The sequence below is a fragment of the Emydura macquarii genome, unplaced genomic scaffold (genome assembly GCF_026122565.2).
Source record: "Emydura macquarii macquarii isolate MOO-44397 ecotype Brisbane River unplaced genomic scaffold, CSIRO-AGI_Emac_v2 contig_312, whole genome shotgun sequence".
NCBI lineage: Eukaryota > Metazoa > Chordata > Testudines > Chelidae > Emydura > Emydura macquarii.
Window position 1 is genome coordinate 12,536,513 of NW_027130449.1, and position 22,140 is coordinate 12,558,652.

Consider the following 22,140-nt stretch of genomic DNA (forward strand, 5'->3'; position numbering starts at 1 on the left):
TTATAGTAAACCCGACTAGAAAAGAGAGGGAAAGAGAGAAAAGTGTGCAGAACATGGGGCTTTACAAATACAGATGCCCAAAAGCTCTGCTGATACCAGTTGGCACAAGCATAAGAAATAAACTGCATTCTAGCAGCAGAAGCAGTTACGGGGACAGAGTACAGAAGTTAGAATTAAAATTCAAAGGATATTCATCCAATTACACAATGTACATTTGAGAGTGAGAGTTATCATACGCCTTTAAGGAGTGAAACAAAGATCATTCTGGAAAGGTTATTTTAAATCCTGGCCTAACAAGTCAATGGTAACATTCCCATGGACTTCAATGGGGCCAGAATTTCATCTTTTCTTTCTGTGCCTAACAAATTTTTAGCTAACTATGCCTGATGGTACCCTAGATCCTGGACGCAAAAAGACAATACGTATTGTTTGTGTAGATGTCTCTGCTGCACCAGAGTTTAGCATAAAAGAAAAAGTCACACACGTTGCTCTACAGGGCTAGAGACACAGGAGCCTTTTAATCCACATTACACAGGGTGCCAGGCTTGATGCAGAGCCTATAATGTTCCACACACAGTCACCTGTGCTGCTATTTGCTGTCTCCAGAATGTCGCAAGGAGTGGACTTTGTGACATTTCACATTTGCTTCATAGTAAAATAAACGGCGCAGGAGATACCACTGTTCTTTAAATAGCACTCTCAAAGGTCTGCAAATACTACGGCACAGCTATCAGGGACCCATTCCTATCCTAGCTGCAGTACTTAACTTCAGCTGTTTATTTGTTCTCTTTCAGACCTTCTTACTAGGCAAGTAATGGAAACAGTTTGGTGCTCCGCTCCCTGCTCCCCCCCCCGCCCCTCACTCATTCAATTTCTGATTCCCTTATAGGTCAAACACGCAGGAGCTTTGCTCAACACCCTTTCTTCTTATATGAAATTAGATATATTTATAGCTGCAAATTTCAATTTTGTATTGAGGACAATTATATGCAAGCCGCCCAAAAAATACACAGGAAAACAAATCTTTCTACCTCATCACTCTTCCCTTATCAGCACCAGCAAAAAGGCCAATGTAAAACTTTAGCAACCTTGGAAGTTAATACAAGGCTAAGAAGAAGAAGAAAAAAAAAAACAGTTTAACTGTTTTATGATTACAACCATTGTTTAACAAGGTACCTGCTTTCTGCCATCAGGTGCTGCATACATCTTTGTATCCATCTTAAATAACTCATCCTCCCCCAGCCACCACCCCAGCAGTTTATCTTTGTATATTGGAGAAACTGGTGTTTAGCTATATGCAAGGAACAGATTACTTGATAAACAGACCACAGGGTTATCAGTTGAACTGATACACACAGATAAACAGCAAATCTCCTATGCTAACACAGGTACGAACGCAGAGCGTCTCATATTTACCCTCAATAGTTATATTTAGGCCAAACTTGCATTTTATCACTTTTGTTTTAAACCAATATTTTTCAGAAGTATACATTTCACACATGTTGGTTAAACAAATGTGTCAAAACCCAAGTACATTAAAAGGGGCAATGAAAACTAAACTAGAATAGCAGGACACAGATGATGGTTGAATACATTAAGAAAAATCAGTTAAGAACACTACAGCGAAAATTATATAGGTTACATCAAACTCCATACAAGATACTAAGGCTGGACCTGAAAGATAATCCAGCGAGCTTGAGTCTACAACCTTTGCTCATGTAAATAATTCTATAGACACCCATACTGTTTGATTCCTAGCCAGTACTCAGATGCCATGATAAAGGGTACCTTAGAAATGTCTTAAGATAGATAATCTAGTCTGTATAAAGAAAGATTTTCAATGTCCCATTATTATTCTTTGCAATCAGACTCAAAGCCTAGAAGAAGAATAGACTCCACTATTGAACTGAAACTGCTTCATATAAGAAGGTAAATGTGCAAATTAAATGGTATTGAACATAAGTATCCAATCCCGGTGTTGATTATTTGTATTTTTATCCATACTAACATACTTTTTCTTATCATACAACAAATATAGAGGGTTGTGTGTGTGTGAGAGAGTTAGTTTTACAACTATTTTACTTAACTAACTTTTACTTACATTTATTATTTTACGACTGCTAACCTTTTCATAAATAAAAAACAAAATTCTTAACAAGAAAATAAGTCTTTGTTTTGTATTTAATCATCTAAACTCAAACAGTTTAAAAAGAATCACAGGATCCTAAATCATTTCCCTAGTTAAAGTTCTAAGTTGGATTGTTCTTCTCTAAAATAATAATTTTGGTCAGCTATTTAAAAAAAACATCAACAGCATGCATGGTCAACAATTCTGTCTGTATTTAATAAAAGTCATCAACAAAAATAGTAGCTTTTTGCTAAAATGAAGTTGCAGCTTTTTGCCAGCACTCCTGTGTGCAAGCTCCTTATTACTCTGCTGTGTGGTTTATTCAAACCATGCTTCACACACCTGAAAATATGGTTTTAAAGCTTTTTATATAGAAAGCAAGCAAGAAAGAAATCCACAAGGCCCTTGAGAACAGGTTAGAGAAGGAAAATTTCAAATATTACAGTCTAGCTCTTCCTAATCCCAATATTCGAATTTCTAGTTTTATTTCTCCTGCACAAACAGCCTCATTTGCATTGCTTCAGAAATGCAAGTTTGCCCCGCTATAAGGATTTCTTTTAAAAGACCCTACCCAGCTTCAAACTACTGCAGCGATGACTGCAAAACACGCTGTTCAGTCTTACAATCAATCAATGTGCATATCCACGAATCATAAACCACACATGTCTTCTACAAGAGAAAACAACATTGGAGGAGTTGGGACAGACATTCAAAACCAACACTGGATCTTTTGACGATGACTTGCACGCTAAGGTAAGGGAGCGACCAATGCCAAATGAAGAAATTAAACCTACCATAAAGCACTTAGCTGCCTAACACCAGACCAGGGGGGAAAAAAATTGTAAGAATGACACAATCCAGGACTACCCAGAATGAAAGAATGAATGGAATAGGCTAATTTACACAGGAAGTAAGCACTTACCAGACCCTTCATCCTAACACACAAAACCCTCTGCCATATCTGGAAGCAATTACATCCAGTTAACATGATCTGCCTGCCACTAAAATTAACTGCAAAACAGAAATATTTTTCACTTTTGCAACAGGAGATGCCATGGCCCCGTGTTTGGCTGCCGGGAAATATTTAGTAATTACTCATTTAAAGTCTCTCTTGAAGCTGTCAAGGGGGAAAAAAAGTAAAATTATTGCTAATTATGAGCTAAAAGGAAAATGCAGATAATTTTACTATATACAAGGAAAACATTACACACACACACACACATACACACAGAGAGAGAGTAGTGTAATTAATTGTGTCTGTATCAAACACACAAAGATAAGGTTGCTCATATACTTGGTCAAAATTTTAACATTTCCAAAGTTATTGCAGGGCATTCTGTGACATTTCCAAGCAATAAGGAAAAATACATTTATGTTAATGTCACCCATGAAATACCACGCAATTTCTGCAGACCATTTTTCCATACAATCAATGAGCTGTCTTTCACCAAATAGTAGTTTACTACTCATGGTAAGAGCTATAAATATGCAGTAAATCTTACTGAACTTTCATAAAGGCAACGAAATGGAGAGTACTTTGGAAAACAAAAATCCCTCCTAACTGGATGATATTTGGTTTAAAACTTAAGAGCCCCCCAACTCTGAAGTCAGCAGAGCTCTGCAAAAATACAGCGATTGCCCACACGCAGCAGCTTACAGGGATCACAAGTGAGCAAGCAAGCAACTCTGGAAATGCAAAAGAGCTGTCCAGGCACTTATAACATCCTCATCACTGTGCTCATTCACGAATGTGGGGTCATCTTTGTTGTACCTCCAGAGTTTGTCTTAAACAAGGTAAAAGAAAAAATAAGTAGGAGCATAGGAAAGGGAACACCACGCAATTTTCCAATCAAAATATTTGTATTTACTCTACCAAGACTCTTTATTGTAACACAGTGCCATTTAGAAACTAATTAGTCTCTAAGACTAGGAACCATTTTGTTGAGGGGGAAAAAAATTGACTATTTTGCTGGTGGCATTACATAGGTTATATTCCCCTCAATAAGCATATCTGTATCTTAAACTACAAGGGACTTGAAAATTTCACAAAAAGAGAACAATGATATTTCTCTGGGAAAGCTACAAAAATACCTCCCAGGAGTGGGGGAAATATTGCTATTCATGGCAAAATGAATTTGAGATTTCTGCTTTCAGGAGGCATCCATCCCCCACACCACTAAACAAAGCAGAGAGAGATGTCTGATTGATTGAACAAAATAAGAGACTTAAAAAGAACTCTGCCATCTTCACGCTATGTTCTCTGTATGGAAATGGTTAAGGCCCCCACTGAATAAATCAAAAGTTCAAGGCTGCAGCATACCACAATGTATTCCCTCTTTACATATGACAAGAACCAGAGAAAGCTTGAAATCCCAAGCATCCTGAGCGGGGTCTCCGCTGGCGCTCACAGGTTACACGATCAGGGTCAGAGCTGTGGACCTTAACTGCAACATTCATTTCCTGAACAGGGCAAGTTCTCTTACCCATAAAGCTAATAAGAACTTCCTCACATGGCAAGCTCAAACTGACAGAGCTACTTGTCAGTGACCACGCAGCAGGAGAATGCTGGTTTCTATTAACATGTTATGATGCCAGGTGCCACTAATAAGGTCCATCAGCAAGGAACAAGAGCCTGCTAAGTTTTCTTTCAAACTCTGGAAATAATCAGTGTCCGAGTTTGGGAGGGGGGTTTTTTGGGGGGGAGGAGGGAGAGTGTGTTTGTTTTGGTTCAAATTGCAGCAGAGTTTACGGTCACAAATTGCTGACTGCTTAAAATAAAAAATCACACAAACAAAAAACCAAACACAACTACTGTATCAGGCTACCAAAATTAACACTAATAACATCTCACAAAGCACTTGGGATCTGATTTATCACATTTATTACTTTAATGGTATACTGCATCTGTTTCTCACTGTGACATGTTGCACAGTGCCAATGTGTCTAATGGCATTAATATTACAATAGTCAGCTAATCCACTCAAAAGACAAATGGAGGTGAACCTGGAAAAGAAAGAGCCAAAAAGCAGCTACACTTCCCTATCCAGCTGCTTAAGATACGCTTCAGTACTAATGTTACAGACCCATATAATAAAAAAAGTGATAAACAAGTTTGCCAGGCATTAGAAACTGCATGTATATTCTTAACCAGCACTGTGATTTTCCCCTTCTGAAAGCATTTTAGAGCATTATGGATTATTGCACTGTGGTAGCATCCAAGAACCCCCGTCATGGACCGGGGCCCCATGGTGCTGTACGTTGTACAAACACAGAAGAAACAGATAGATTGTAAGCGCTTTGGGGCAGGAACCATTTCATCATTAAACACAAAGAGATCAATGAGTTGTACCAAAGGTAAGTTGGGCTCGCTGGATATAGGTAGAAATACAAATTCACTGACTATTTATATATGTAATATCCCAATGCTCCTATAAAACTTACACTAAGGTCTCTTCACTCCAAAAGGACTTCCCACAAAATCCACAGCATCTTGGAAACCGCACCACAAAATGTGCTTTGGCAAAGGGGATATGCATGTAAAAAGAAACAGGCTGTGCATTGCAGCTACATCTCCTGCACCATATTCTGGGATGCCAGAATGGACTTGGGATTCCAGGCTGCAACTGGACACAGATCACACTGGATGAGGCGACAAGTCAATTGCACTGCCACATTCCCAACTCTCACTCATAGGACCACTGGTATTAACAGCAGCTGTTTGTTATTCAGGGAATGGCTTCAAGGGCATTAGACCCAAAGTGTTTCAAGTAAGGTACCCAAAACCAGGGAACATATTTGAAAGCATTTTATTCCGGGAATAGACCTCATGAATCCAGCCTCTGTAGCGCTCTGTTCCAACCACGGAGCCTCCATCATTTAACCAGCAATTTATAAAAAATGGCGTTAATTGCCATTCTATCCTTGCCTGTTAAAGAGAACTGCCCACGTAACTCCTTTCATCTGAGGATCTGCACATTATACAACACTGGGCGTAAAATACCATCATCAAATTGTATATTAAGGTCGCTCTCAAGATGCCAATCAGGATCAAGGAGTTGTTCTTTTGGGCACCAAATGAATAAGCCCTGACCCACTTAAACACTTACATTGGAGTAGTCCCATTGAACCCATTGCAACTACTGATGGGAATAAGGATTAAGCGTGTGCTTAAGTGTTTGCAAAACTGGGGACAGAAAGAGAAAGAGTACCTGAACTGGAAAGCATACAACCCAACAACAACAAAATAGGATGGGCGGAAAAGAATACCTTCCAAGTCATTACATTTATTGATCTTATCTTGCACCTGTAGTTTGTTCCAGTGTTTAAAGAAATCCAATTTTAAAATAAAATTAAAAACCACCATAAGCAGCAAGTTTAAATAGTTTGACTTCGTGATAGACACAAACTGTGCACGTCCAGTATGGTATAATAGCAATTTTCAAAATTTAGTAGTGGTTTGTCACATGCCAAAAGGTTGTTGAACTACAGCTTTTTTTCCCCTGCAATTAAAAGGTACAATCAATGCCAACATTAGATTAAGTTTAAACTGTACTGGACCTAGAAAGAAATCTTTTATTTAAAAATAAATAAACTTGCCTACTCAATTAGTCAGAATCATAAGCTCAGTAAAGAAAAAATGGATTTTAAAACAGCCTCGATGTTTTAGATAAAAATTCAGATGGGACTCCAAACCTTGAACAGATTATTGTGATGAGTCTTCTTCCAAAAGGTCATAATTTACTGTTCTTTATGAATTAATTGTATTATAAAATGGCATCATCAGATGATAATTTTGTCAAGAAAGGAAAGAGGGTTGTGTCAATAGACTGAGATCTGGATTTAATTCCTATTTATGTCAGAGCCTCTGAATGACCTCAGACAAGTCAACCTCTGTGCCTCAGTTCCCCATTGGTAAAACAGAGCTAACAATATTTCCTTTCTCCCACCCTATGTCTGTCTGGGGTGTTTATGGACTGTAACCTCTTTCGTGTGGGGATCCCCCCTTCTTATATGTTTGGATCTAGGCTGGGGCCTTGAAATACAATCATAATACAAATGCAGCGACTAGCTAAAAGGGGTTATATTTATTGCCCACGTGATCCACTTGCGCATCCTTATACTAATGAAAAATGGTGGGAAACGCAATTGGGAGAGAAAAAAATAAAGCTATTTCAGCTGAACACGACAGATCTCGGGGACCTATTGGTTCCTTGATGTGCTCTTGCTCATACTATCATAAACTAGTAACACTTCCACAGTGGTTTTGACATTAACTTTGGTCTACTGCGGGCATCTGCACCCTTCAGAAAAATAGTTACACTTGGAAACAATAACGTGTGTGTGGGTATATTTGCCCCAGCCTTACATATTCAGGTGCTTCTTTGGCTGCCTTAAAGACCATCAGTCTCGGCTCCCAAACACAGCATGGACCAATGGAAATGTTCACTAACCAAATCAGTGCAGAAGACCTCTCTATGTTTAACTGAGACACCGTAAACTGAATCTGCAGAAGGGGTGGGAAGGAACAAAAGAAGCCATTGACGTTTAGCTGTAGCTTATGTCTGGGCTAAAATGAGCCTGTTGGCACCTCACAAAGTTCACTTCAAGTTTAAAAAACAAAAAAATTGCGGCCGCTGCAGATCAGCTCGGTGACTAAACAAGCGTACCGTGGCAACTCCAGCATGGCCAAGACTCTGCTCTCTCCAAAGCACATCTTGCTCCTGCTGAAGTCAACAGCCTCCCATTTTCTGGCACGGCGGATAAGTTAGCACCAAATCTCAGGAGTTTGGCCAGAGACTCCAATGGCACCTTAACATGGTTTACTCAGACAAATTCTTCCTCTCCACGAAGGGCCTGATCCAAAACCCACCAATTCCCATGGGAGTCTAAGGGGCCCTAGAAAAAGTGGGAGCTGTCCTTTTCCACTGGTGCAGCTCCGGTCAGTAACAGAGTAAGTAGGACTCAGGTGTTCCATCTAAACCTGCTCAGAGGTAGAGTTAAACAACACAGGGATGAGAGACACCTGAGCCTTGTTTACGCTATAACTCCCACTACTGCTACCTTGGGAAAAGCTGTCCCAGTGGATTACAGATCCCAACATTTCTAGCACAAACACTGCTCAGAGCTTCATAAACACATAGGGACCTTACTCATACACAATAAAAAAAAAGAGCATCTTCTTCCCATTTTGGAGAGAAATTTAATAGCAAAAGTTTGTAGTGAAAAAAAAAAAAGCTGCACCAATTTAAAGGGATGTTTTTTGTCCCAGGGCCCAAACCTCTACAAACGTTCTTCTAAAGGCTCAGACTGTTCATCCTAGAAAAGAGACAAGTGAGGGGGGATACGATAGAGGTCTATCAAATCATCGAACGGTGAGGAGAAAGTGAAGTACTACGTCCCCCTTCAAGTAACACAAGAACTAGGCATCACTCAGTGAAATGAACAGGCTGCAGGTTTAAAACAAACAAGAGGAAGTACTTCACACAACACACAGTCAACCTGTGGAACTTGTTGCCAGGGCTGACGTGAAGGCCAAAAGCGTAACGGAGTTAAAAGAAATTAGATAAATTCATAGAGCATAGGCCTGTCAGTAGCTATTAGCCAAGATGGTCAGAGACACAACCCCATGCTCTGGTTGTCTCTAAGACTCCAATTGCCAGAACCTGAGACTGGAAGATGGGAGGGATCACTCAATAATTGCCCTGTTCTGTTCAGTCCCTCTGAACCATCTGACATGGCTACTGTTGGAAGACAAGGTAGTGGGCTAGACAGACCATTGGTCTGATCCACTATCCATTCTCATCAGTTTAAAAATTGGCTTATAAGGATTTAGCTTGCATTGGTAAATTTAGTGACAAGTTAAACACACATAAATCAGGTTTCACTCAAGTTAAGCATGTCCACACAGGGTTTGGTATTGGTTAAACTAAATCTGTTTAAAAGCTACCATCTCAGTTAAACCCATGCAAATTTGTGAATTGGCCAGACCTATGACCTTATTATTGTACAAAAGATGGTTTAAATTATTTGATACTCATAATGCACTTCACTAAGCTACAACTGTAGCTACAGTTGTTAAAGTGAAACAAGTATATCTCACGATGCAGAAGCCAGGTTTAAAACGTTTGTCATCTTATTCAAAACATTCGGTCATTCACAATGGGTCTCTGAATCATGTGTGTGAATTAGGAAGGTTCTAACTTTACAATGAGACCTGGGGATGATGGAAGATTATTGATCAGCAATGGGAACTCTAGAGCAGATTCAACATTGAAGTTCCCAATTTAATCTCTGCCAAACTGACCTCTCAGAGTTTCTAAAATAGTTTTGTGGTATGTGCAGGAGCATCAATTGTTATTCTTTGTACTTTAGCAGGGAGAAAGAAAGACATTCAAGAACATGGCAGATAGCCATGTTAAAATTCTCTCTGCCATGTACTGCAGCTGCTTTTCAATGGCATTTAGCCTGCATCATTTTATAGTAAGCAAATCAGCCCAGATCCTCAACTGGTGTAAGTCAGTACAGCGCTAGCTCCGATTTACACCAGCTCGGGACCTGGCCCAAAGTGTCTATTTAAAAAAAAAATTACATAAACTCCATTTGATTATATCCATGTTCTAGAATGACAATGCAGGAAGCTGCTGTTTACATACAATCCACGAAAACAAAAATAGAAATCTCTTTTGCCAGTGAGGATTGCTGGCATGCTACTGTCACCTATTTGTTTAAATAAAGCTTGCATCACAACACGCACACCCAGTCACAAACTACAGCAATGCGCCCTAGGAAGACCCCAACAAACTTATGTGAGGGTGAAACTCCCAGAGTGAAGGCTGCCAGTCGGTCCTTCAGTGTAACAAGCTAAACAGTGACGTTCTGAGGCCCTTCACCAGCTATAGATAATCCTCCATCATTTATGGACGGCAGTATCTAGAGACAATCAGAGTTCAGAACAGAGTGGCTTTCCTGCAGCACACATGCGCAAGGAAACAGCGCCAGAGACTCGTGTGTATTGTGTATATTAAAACTAATTAAACGTGTTGATTCATTCAAATACTGGAAGATGCTCAATCTGAATACTTCAGAGAGGCTCCTAGGAATTCTAGCATTGTTCATTTGAATTCTACGAATGGGAGATGGGATGGTCATCGACTCCTACTTAGTGAGCACTCTGAGCCCAATTTTATGTCGTCCCCACAGAACAGTGGGGCTGCAACATGGGTTACAAACAACATCAACTGCTGTCACTTCTATAGTCAGTACAAATGTTTGCATGAGGGTCCGTTCCTACTGCTGTGATATTACCACATCCAAATGCAGGAACAAGCTAGGGCATGAGTGGGTCCTAGATCAGCTCCAACAACAGACCCACTAAACAGTGTCAATGAAAGGCTAAATTTTGATCTCCTTTACAGTAGATACAAACCCAGAGAAACACTGACTTGTAGTTTCTCTGGATATCCTCGAGGTTCAAACTCCGATCGCTATGACACCAAAGCATCATCTGACACTCCTTTGAGAAGCAAAAGGGTAAATGTTTCATAAGTAGTTACTCGATGGGCGAGCAGCATCATGAGATTGATAGAGAGAGTAAAATTAACAATCCGGGAGGCAGAGACAAAAATCCCAAAGTCTCTGGAGCAGAATGTGAGAATCAAACATGCTCACCCAACCTCATTAAAGAAACAATTGACAGCACAAACATAACATGCATTCAGATTCCAGGGTTAAATGCGTAGGACAGGGGAGCAAGAGAAGGAGACTACTGTCTGACTGAGAGCCATGCCTCTTTTCAACCCAAAGAAGAAAGTGGACATCCCATGGAACCCGCAATGAGATATAGAGCCTCTCTCATCTGGGTTATTGGCTCAGCTCTGGCCTGGTAGCGACCATAAGTCATTACATTGGCTAAGGAAGTGGATGAGGCTCAGAGTTGTCTGTTGAGAACTAGTATCCCCAACACAAGCCTCTCCCCACGCCCTCCCCACTCTAGTTGCAGCTTGCCAGTGCTTCACCAGTTGAGAACGCAGTAAATTCACACGTGTGCACAGGGCCAGCAAGAGGTCTACGCACTACTCTAGTGTGTTCCCACATTGTGATGTCTCAAGCAAGAACTGAAGAGTGACACACAATCTTCATGCTAGCCCTGTGGATAGGGGTGAATGACCCCTAGATGGAATTCATTTTCCTCTACTGCGGTCAAACCAGGAGCACTAAATTCAACTAAAGAGAAACCAAAATATCAAGAGAAGTTGATTGTGACACGAACCATCAAATATAAGGAGACTTGCTGCCACATCAAGACTAAACGAGCTCGGAGGACTCACCTGTGTTGTTCCACCGTCTCGTTGTCTGGCAGTTCTGCCCCGCAAACACTGCACTGTTCACCAATGGCTCGGTTTTCAGTTTTCATGCCAGCTGCCAACTCCCCCAGCTTACTGAACAGCTCTCTTTGAATAAAGCCTTGTGGAAGAAGCCCCCCGTAAGCGCTGAAGTCCATGGACACGGCAAGAGCTGGCTGCATGTGAAGAGCGGATGTCATCGAGGACGGCATGCTGAGCATAGAGTCAGTTTTGTGATTTGGCAGCACTGAATATATACTCAGGTGTTTCTCACTTTGAGAAATCGAGTGCTCCGGTCCAACTGGCACTCCTGGGCCCAGCTCGGGGGGCTGCTCGGCATTCTCATCGCGGGCATAATGAAGTTCACGGGCACTTGTGATAACACTGCTACGCGTGGGAGTACCGGGGCCTTCCTTGCTTTTGTCATCAGCCTTGTCCCCTCCAGAAGTGCTGGACTCTGCTGTCCTGGGGCTTTCGTGGCTGGAGGCTTCCTCCACTTGCATCACTTCTGTTTTCACTTCTGAGAGGCCGGGGTGAAGGCTGCTCGTGGAGTGCAAGTCCTCCGAGGTGTTCTGCTGCAGAGCCCCTTGTAATAACGACTGCCCAATGGTCATCAAACTATCCACGGCCGTCTTCGTGGGGCTCATCGCCGAGAGTCCAAAGGAAGTCGAGACAGACGGGCTCTGCTCCACCATTGCCCCCGTTAGACTCTGACTGGCCATGCTGGCATAACTACTCTCTTCACTGGAATGCTTGGAGATAAATAGGTTTTTGATGTACCTAGATTTCCTATCCTCCTCCTCTTCAGTGCCACCATCCGTCATGTTGATTTCGGTGTCATTGTCGTCAGAAGCCTGAATGGTCTCCAGGATCTTTAGACACTGTTCTTCCAGATACTCTATTTCTAGGATCTCAGCTGCGTAAAGAAGATCATCCAAGTCTTCAACTTTAGCCTGGAGGGTGGCAGTGTAAGCGTATTCCAGGATCTGCTGAAAAGTCTTTGGTGAAAGAAAGTCCAGGGTATAATGCTGACTGTTGCGGTGGAACAGAATTTCAAACATTTTGCTAGTGCAAGCCAACACTGTCCTGTGAGCGTGAAACTCCTGATTGTCCACCAGGATGACCACATCACACAGCGTCCCTGCAAGGCGCATTTGGTTGGCTTTGTGCAGGAGCCCCGTGGGGTGGCTGGGGTTCTGGAGCTGTATCAGACCCATTTTAGTCAAATCCATAGTGCTCCTGAGATGTAGTCATTAGGGTGTCTGTCTTTGCTCAGTCCGGGACTCGCTTTGGGTGCCTGATGTCTGTGAAAACAAAACAGAGGAGGGGAAAAAAAGAAGGGGGAAAAAAAACTTTTAGTTCAGGATTTTGGCTGCAAGTTGCAGACAAAAAGTTTCTACAACTAAGTTTTGGAGCCTAGAAACTGTGGCAGTAAAAGCTCCAAAAACATAACAACCCGACTTCCCTGCACAACTGCAGAGAGGCGGGGAGGGGACACGAGGGGGTCCCTGGGCTCCCGGCTGTAGCATTCATTGGCCTTCCACAGTCCCGCTCCCCTGGCTGATGAATTGTGTCACCCTCCAGGCAACTTTGTGACAGGGAGACAATGAAACCCGGGCGAACCGGCAACCTCTTGCTGCTGGGAGCTGAAGGGAGGGGATGGCTGCAGCCTCCTCCCCGGCCCCCCAAATCAATCACAACCACCCTCCTTAAACCGGCAAACCTTGAACCGGCAGCTACCCCCCCCCCCCCACTGCCTGTCAGACAAGCTCAGAGCCCCGCACCCCAGTTACCCCACACCTGCTACCCCCTAGATACACGCACACGCCCTGCCCTCCAGGGGCACCCCGTTGCGCCCCCGGGGAGGGACAGCGGCGCCCTTGGGACTGGCTCGCTCGCCCCCCTCCCACCAAACTGGGTGCCCGGCTCCCCGCGGGGGGAGACACGAGGGGGGGGGCAGATACGCCACGCCGCCCCGGGGGCACCGGGCCGGGGCAGCAAGCGGGAAAGCGGGGATCCCGCCCCGAACCCCCCAGACCTGTTCCCCCCGGAGACAGACCCCTCCCAGCCCAGCTCCCTCTGCCCCACCGAGACCCCCAGGCTCACCCTCCGCCTTCCGGCAGGAGACCCCCCCAAACCGGGGTTCCAAGCCCCGGCCCCCCCAAATCTCCGCCCCTGATTCCACCCCCCCCCCCGGCGAATCCCCCTGCAAGGTAGCGCCCCCCCCAGCCCCCAAACCCAGCGGGCTCCTGCCCCTCGGCCGTGGTCTGTTCCCCACCATCGCGCCTCGGCTCCCCGCGGGAAGGGGGCTCCCTCCGACCCGGGGCCCCGGCCGCCCCCTCGCCAAGAACATGCTGCACTGGGGAGGGAACGGGGACCCCCCGGAAAAGCAGCGGCCCTGAAGCTGGGGGGGCTCCTCGCATCAGAGCCGCGGCTGCCCGCGTGTCCCCAGCCGAGGGGCGCCGCACCCCGCCGGAGAACAAAGCTGCCGGGCCGGGCCCGAAGGGTTAACGCCTGAACTAGTCTCAGTCCCTGCCCGGCTCCGGAGCGGGGCTTGTTCCACCGACTTTCAGCTGCGCGTCTCCCCCCCAGGCAGCACCCCACTATCACACAGCACCCCACTATCACACACCCCCGCCACGGGGGGCCCGCAGCTGGGTCGGTTCTGGGGCTGAGAGGCGAGCACTTCGCAGGTCTAGGGCACAAGATAACCAGCCCCCCCCCCGCCACAAACTTCAGCCCCCGACTAGAGACAGAAGTGGCAATAAACTGGCCCAGGCGGGGCTGACTCGTGAACCCACCTCGGCCACCGGCCCCGCCGGCCCGGCCAGCGCTTAGCGGTTAAACCTGGGGACAAGGGGGGTGGGGGGGTTGGAAGATGGGGGACCAAATATTGCAATTCACCCCGAAGCTGCTTTCACACACACCCCCGACCCTCGTCCGGGCGGGAGTTGGGGGGCGGGGGGGGGGGGACGGGCATTTGTCTCAGCTGACCGGCGCTTGGCCGTATGCAATCCGGATCCGATGCGGATCACATGTAGCACCCGCGGTACCCGCGCGGAGGGAGCCCCGTGTCCATGTAACTGTCACGCAGGGCCGGGCGGCAGGGCCGGGCGGCAGAGCCGGGTCTATTGTTCAAAGGTAAACGTGCGGGAGCAGCAGCGGAGCGGGGGGTTTATTCCGCACCTCTGCTGGCTCGGAAATGGTCCAGCGGCCCCCCCGGGACAGGGACAGGGACCGGGACAGGGACTGCGCCCTGCCCGGCTTGCTCCGCGCCAGAGCCGCTCTGGAAGTTTTGCGCCGTAGGATGCAAAGCCAGACCCCGGCGTGTGTACCCGCCGGCCCGGCTTCATCAGGTGCAAAGCCCGGAACCAGCCCCCGCCTGGCCGGGCTGGGTTTGCAGAGCCACAAACGCCTGTTAACCACGCCAGCCCCGGCCCCCCGCGCAGCGCTGGAAAGCGGCGTGCGGGGAGACGGGGAAAGGCGCGCACCCCCCCCCCCCGGTCCCCAGCCGCTGTCTGCAAAACTAAAGAAAAGGGGGGGTCGCTCCCCCCCCCCCGTTAACCTACCACTGCCCAACGAGGAGCCTTCGCTCTCAAAGCATGCCGGTGCTCAGACACGGTGCTCCCTTCACCGCCCGCAGCAACAAACACCCAACACACCCAGGAATACATACATACATAACACGGGGGGGGGGTCGCCTTTCTGCCCTGCCAGCCCTTCAGAACCGTACAGCCGGCACAGCACCACCAGCGCGTCTCCCCTCCCCGCCAGCGCCCCCCGCCGCCCCCACCCCAGCAACCCAAAGCGCCCCCCGCCCGGCTTCCCCCTTTGCCCGCGTCCCCACTCCCCGGCCGGCACCAGGGGCTCGGCGCGGCGCTGACAGGCGGGGACGATCCATGTCCCCCCCCCCCCCCCGCTGCATGCATGCAAACAGAGCCAGACACCCGCGTGCACAAACAGCCCCCCAAGACTCCCCGCCCGCCCCCCCCAGCAAGTTCTTGCAAGCCCCCCCCGGTTGCACTCACGGTCTAGTGCATGGCCAGGAGCCCCCCCCGCCCCGTGCGCGCCGGGCGCTGGAACTGTTGCGTGCGGCTAGCGGAGCAGGAGCAGGAGCAGGAGCAGGAGCAGGAGCGGCAGCGGCAGCATGATCCGGCAGTTCGCAGTGCCCGCTCTAGTCCGCCCCAGCTCCGCTCCGCCTGGCGCTTAGCAAATCAACACCGCGCTGCCTGACGCGCCGGCTTCGCGCCCCGCGTCAGGGGCCGCTCCCACCCCCGCGAAGCCGGGGCCCGGCACCATCTTTACTGCTGGCAGCGGGCGGGTGCCCACAGCTGGCCCCCACCCCCCGCATTACCTCCCCCCCCAGCCAGCCAGCCAGCCAGGCGCTGCGCCTCCTGCATCCCCCCGCCCCGGTCCCCACCCCGAGCTGCGCCTCACACCTAGCTGCGGCCGGCTGGGCTTCCCCCGCCGCTGCAGGCTCCAGCCCCGCAGCTGGGAGCGGGGCAGGGACACCCCGAGGGATCCCGGAGGATCAAAACTTCCCCCGTTTCCCAGCCCGAGTTACAAAGCGCTTCCCGCGGGCGCGGGGCACCGGGCCCCCTCCCCGCCCGCACCTGGACCGTGCGCCCTGGCCCGCCGCCTTTACTCGGCCCGCTCCCGGCCCCCCCGAGCATCCCTCCGTCCCTGCCGGGGCTGAAAGCAGCGGGCGGAACAGACACGGCCCCTGCCCCCCGCGATCACAGGCGAGCCCCCCTCCAAAGGCGAGCGCCTGGATGAGCAGCGCAGGTTTGGGGACCGGGCCGGGAAGAAGCGACGTTCGTGCACGGAGAGTCACCCCAGCCCCCTGCAAGGCAGCGGCTGACGGGGAAGGGCGCAGCCGCCGGTTCTCGCCGGCACCGGACAGCGCCGGGGTGCTCGCCACGCACGGCAGGGTCCAGGCCCTGGGCACCGTCCCCCAGGCTGCCCGCGAGAGGCGAAGGACCGCGGGCTCAGGGAGCGGAGAGAGACGCACCGAGCGCCGGGTCCCTCGCCAGGGCGCTGCGCTCGGTGCCACGGGCGGGAGGGTCCCCGCTCCGCAGCGGGACGCAGCCGGGGGATGAATAGCTCCTGCCCCCGGTCCATTAAACTGCCTGCCGAGCGCCCGTCGCCCGTCCGCTCGTCCTGCCCAGGGCTGGGGCGGTGTAAGCCGGGCGGGGCACAGACCGCGGGGAGTCGGGGCCCCACGCCGAGCGCCGGGGAGCTGCTCCGCGGGGCTGCAGCGGGTCTATTCCCGAAGATGCCCCCCTCTGTCCGCGCTGTGCTCCGCCGGGCAGGCAGAGCGGTACCCGGCCCAGGGCCGGTACCCGGCCGGCGGGAGATGCTGGCAGTCACAGCGGGGGGGAAGTCGGGTCCCGGCTCCTGCCCTAGCCCCCAGGGAGTCCCCGCAAAGTTGCATGGAGGGCGGGCAGGGAGGAGAAGGGCGCGGGCGCGGGGTGGCTGATGCCGCCCGGCTGCGGGGCTGGGCGGCCGGGGACGGGGCGGGAAGGGGCGAGCTGCTCCCGCGGGTCGCTGGACAGCGCTCGGCTCCGCTGGCCTCTGCCAACAACAAACATGGAGGAGCGGCAGGCTGCCGTTGGGAATCAATGAACCGGAGCCAGTGCCTCCAATCGGGCTGGGAGCAGCCCCCGGCAGCACCCCTGGGCTCCGAGCGCGCCCGGCGAGCACCTGCTACACCCCCCGGGACAGCCGGGGCGGGGGGATGACTGGGGTGGGGGGACTTAATGTAGCAGGTCCCTGCCCGTGCCCCCCCAGGAGAAGCGTCTCCGCAGAGGTGCAGAAGGCCGCCCCGGGTGGCATGAAACGGCGGCTGGACTTGGGTCCCTGGGCACCCAGGCGGCTCCCGGCTTAGAGACCGGACACACCGCCCCCTCTCCCCCGAGAAGCGCCCCCGAGCCCGGCAGCCCCGCTACCACCAGCGGCAGGGGCTGGGTTTGAACGCATCCTTGCCCTAACTAACGACTGCGCAGCGTTCGCCGGGCGCCGAGCAGCGCCGACTTCAACGCCGCGGAGTCTCCGCTGGCGCTTCCCGCACACGCTCCTGCCAGTTTAGCACCACCACTGAAAGCGCGGGGGGGGGAGCAGCAGCGAAAGGGTTAAAAGCGCGGCGGGGGCATAATGAAGCTGCCGAAGGAGCAGGCGGGGGTGACTGGCCGAAGTTCGGCGAGATCCCTTGGAAACTTGTTGAACTGCTCCTGTGAAAACTGCAGCCAGGCGAGCGAGGAGACGGTCATTCCAGCCCCCCCACACCCCGCCAGCCTGCCTCGCCGCTGCTTTAACTCGCAGCTCACTCACCCGCTGAAGGAGCCGATCTTCCCAGCTGAGGAATACACAATTAACCCACCCTCCTAATCGGCAATTAAGCCTCAAGTCAGAGAAAAATCACTCGGAACAAGGGAGACAGAACAGTCCCCCCCATATTCCTTATACAAGAAATCTCCCTTGCTTAACAAACAAACAAACCCCGTGTTTGGAAAGCCCAGCCCCTTGCTAGCAAGTGATAAAGGGAGATCGATGCCTGAATTTAAGAGGTGGAGGAGGTAACAAAGACATGCTATGGGTTGGCTGCCAGATTTTGCCTGCACGCTGTTCCTGTCCGAGTTTAACGCTGGGTACACAGCTATTCGAGAAGGCTTATTTTGCCCAGACGAAAGCACCTACCTCAAACCAGCCCCTTCTCTAGAAATGTCAGGCTCTTGTGCCAGACGAAGGGCAGTGAGAGTCTGGGGCCAAAGATTTACTGCTGCAGCCTCCCCGAAAGATTGGACGAGATGGACACAGACCCGGGGTTACACCAAACTCCCGCTTTACAAAGCTACTCTTTGGAGTGGCAATATTCATAAACTCCCACATACTTCGGTGCCCAGATTCAACCCACTGTAAAAGCCAGGTCTCCAGATCTAACGGGAGAGTGCCTGAAATAAGTGCGAGAAGTTAAACTTCCAGGGGACGTCACAGCCTTCACATTAGAGATTAATATTTCAAAAGACTTTTCCTGCTCCCTTTGTATGGGGCAAAGAGTGCAGGACCCGATAGTGTCAGCTAAAATAGCAAGTAAGAATGGTATTAGTACAAAGATACCCTGAGGGGTAAAGCAGTGTGAGTGTAATCTAAAGAGAATGTTATAGGGAAGTGTGTTTATAATTATAATGGGAGTTAATGTACTTTGGGAGCAGATGATGGTAGTCATTTAACAAGAACAGCCTAATAACAGAGGCCCCATAATGAAAGAGACAGCACTGGGGTTATTAGATAAGTAGCATTCACAGTAGCATAGTTAAAGATAAGGCATCAACTAAACCCCATTTTTCAGGGGTTATAACTCTGCCATTTTAATTGGCAGCAAGCTGAAATTCGGCAGGCGGGCTGTCAGCCCGAATACATATTTCCCCCTTTTAAATTGCTTAAATCCGCAGAGCTGTTGTGTATTTTTTGTTTTGCTTTGTTTTTTTTTTTAAATAAAAAATGAACTAGAAAAAAATAAAATAAAAGGGAGAGCAGTGGAGGGTTTCAGGTGTTCGTTTATCCTGCTCTAACTTCTCAGAGGCTTGGTTTCAGAACTGAAATTTTGCAGACAGCTAGGGGTACAGTTTTAGTGTAGCTTGCATGAAATGAAGCTGTGTGAGTCCCATTAGCAATAATGGAACTCCCAGGGCTAAATTCCCAGGCTGCTCTGAAGATTAACCCCCAGTCCTTTCCGTGAACTGGTGCATTTCACTTTTTTTTTTTTTTTTAAATCATATATAAACTACTGAGTTATTGAATGTCAAGAGACTTAATTCCTACTGCTATTTCTGAAGAGAGGTTGGATTGATGTCCCTACAACTGGAGTCCTTATTCCTCCACAGAATGGGTATAACTCAGGCAACAGAGCACTTAAATACTCCTCATTTCAAACTGTGCCTTAATGGTTATATTATAGTGGCTCTCGGAGTTCCCAGTTAAAATCTGGTCCCTAATGTGCTATACAAATACAAATTAAAGTATGGTCCTTGCTCCAAAGTTCTGTTCCTGCAAACACGCATGTACATGCATACACTTCCCTCACCAGAGTAGTTCCCCTTAACTGCAAGAGGACTGGTTGTATCACTTTACTCAAGTGCATTCTTATTTTTATCGTTTGTATTGCAGTAGAGCCTAGGAACCCCAGTCATGGACTAGCACCCCATTGTGCAAGGTGCTGTACAAACACACAAGATGGTACCTGCCCAAGAACACACAAATCTAATAAATAACGGTTGGATCTTTCCCTAAGGAGTTAGCTTGCACATTTCCTGGCAGGGGCCTTCTCACCTGGGAGTGAGAAGGGAGCTTGATTATGTGGACCACTCAATCCCAAGCTTCTCTGCTGAGGCAGTCAATAAAGGTACCAAATATGTGGGTGATGTCTATGGTGGGAATACCGTTCCTGTAGGAACCTGACTGAACCCTTCTTTTCACATAGACTTCCAAACAGCTCAGAGTCTAAAATCGCCTCCCATGGCATGCACTTCTTCCCATTATATTATGGACGCACTTGAAGGCATTGTCGTTGCTGAAAGAAATTTTCAGTTGTGTTTGAGGCCTTTTATCTGCAAAAGACAATGGACAGAGCAGGACAGAAAATTCTACTGAAACTTTTTTTCCCCCGCCCCCAATCAGAAGGCATCAAACTGGAAGGAGTCCATGGAGACTATCTGATTTTGACAAAGTTCCAGTGGAAACCTGCCTGCTCATCCACATGGCTCCTCAGCCGCCTATCTGACAGACTGCCTTGGAGCTGGGACTCCCAGGGCTTCCAGGGTCCATGGTGCCATCCCCTCCCACAGCACATCTCAAATTCTTGCTTTCATTCCGAAGTGGAAAAAAAAGCAATTTTTAAAATCTCTCCCCATCTCCCCCAAAACCCAGAACAATCTCTCTTCACCGCTCTAGTTAGGAGACCTTGGTTATGCCACTGGCATTAGGAAGGTCACTTCACCTTCTTTTCCCTTCCCACCCTTTGTCTTCTCTGCGGAAATGGCAAACTCTTTGAGACATTGATTGTCTCTTTCCATTTTTGCGTTCAGCACCTAGTAAAATGGGACTCTGATATTGCAAAAGGGCCTAGAGGCCCCACTAAAGACAGATATTACGTCTGGTCTGTGTATTACATTCTCTTGCAGGTTCCAGTCAGCTGAAATTCAATTTCCACAGGCACGTCTGAAAAGTTCATTGGATTTGGCCCACTCAGCAGCAGGGTCTGATCCTGATCCAAACCTTGCACTCCCTCAGATCTGCCTGTCATATCTGCCTCTCTCTCCCCACATTCTCTCTTCAATGCCCCTCCACCCACGACCCGCTCCCACACACTGCCGTGGACCATGGCAGTACGGGTTACTGTATTTCACTGCAAATATTGTGGTCTGTGTGTGTACGCATATGATCTAAAGAAACCACCTGCCTGAAGCCATGGGCCATAGTAAAAATATAAACCACTATTTGCAGTTACATTAACAGCCTGGTCAGGAACATCTGTGGCTTGACAATAGCAGGAACAAGGGAGCCCTCCTCAGAAAACACTCACACCACTAGGAACTCTGCATCTCTATTTCCTTCAGAATTTATATCCTCCTCTTCCCCCACCACCACAGAGTTCCAGAGCTGACAGCCCTTGGAGATCACAGACCATAAAGGAAGCGAAAGGCAGAGCAGTTCTTGGAGGTATGAAATAGAAAGATGAATAAAACCTTATTGGTATCCTTCTAAATGTCAGTCCGTTATATACAATCTGCATAGGAAATGTTAAGAGAGCCAATTCAGCTATGAGTAACCCCCCCCCTTCTTGATTTAGTTAAGATAAAACTTTGTTTCCTCCTCCAATTCAAGTCAAACGCAAGACTTGGAAGTTCTACAACACAAGCAAAAGAAGCCACTTACCTAGTAGTTGGGTGCCCTAAGACCAATGGAAAGATGAAGTGTAAATAAGATTCCAATGGGTTCATATTTTTACTTGTGTAGTGTCACATAGAAACAAATACAGACACACACACCAGTACCAGCTGAGTGCTTTTGTAACAGCAGAGCTCACACAATCCACTCCATGCAAACTTTTCCTGCACTAGACTCCAGCTGTCCTGGGGAGTTCTTGTTACACTCCAGAAGCCTTAAAGGGACGTTCATCACAACTTACTGCAGCAGGATCTGGGCAGGTCCGACTGGAGATCTACTCAACAAAGCTCTTGTCCCTCACTCGCACCCAGCCAGAGGTATGGGCGGAACACAAGGAGAGACCAAACAGCTGAAGTGGCTTGACTCCAGCAATAACCACCTGTGCCTGCACATTCCACATCCCCCCTCCGCCCAAAACAGGTCTTTGAAGAGGCTGACAACACTTTGTGCCCACCTGTTGTGACTGAGCCATATAAAAGACCAACAGATCCTGCAGATCTCTCTTAATTGCCAAGTCCTTAATTATCAGCCCCAGAGAGGCGAGGTATTATAGCAATATGTGCCAATTGTGGAGCCCAGTCATTTAGCTCTGGGGCTGCCTGCCCACAAACGAAGACAACTCTGCAAGGGCTATCCATGCAAAGGGGTTATCCCCTACGTTCCAAGCGATGCCTTTTTCCCTTCTACTCTTATCCTTGCAAAATCCATTGCACTCTGACCTCCCCC

The 22,140-nt window shown here is 48.6% G+C and overlaps 1 protein-coding gene across 5 annotated transcripts in view; it reads right to left on the reverse strand.

Annotated features, from left to right (window-relative positions):
- The window catches only part of ZBTB16 (zinc finger and BTB domain containing 16), a 174,807-nt gene extending 153,024 nt beyond the window's left edge, over positions 1 to 21,783 (reverse strand). The window contains exons 1-2 of one of the 5 annotated variants that reach the window (XM_067565712.1): positions 21,403 to 21,783; positions 11,455 to 12,773 (exon numbers count right to left, since the gene is read on the reverse strand). In XM_067565712.1, the coding sequence (XP_067421813.1) occupies positions 11,455 to 12,701 (1,247 nt within the window). In that variant the 5' untranslated portion in view covers positions 12,702 to 12,773; positions 21,403 to 21,783. Of the gene's footprint in view, positions 1 to 11,454; positions 13,158 to 15,038; positions 15,072 to 15,497; positions 15,605 to 17,799; positions 17,925 to 21,402 lie in introns of those variants that run through there. The other 4 variants (XM_067565688.1, XM_067565696.1, XM_067565721.1 and 1 more) reach the window with 4 other exon arrangements.
- Positions 21,784 to 22,140: the final 357 nt, after the last annotated feature.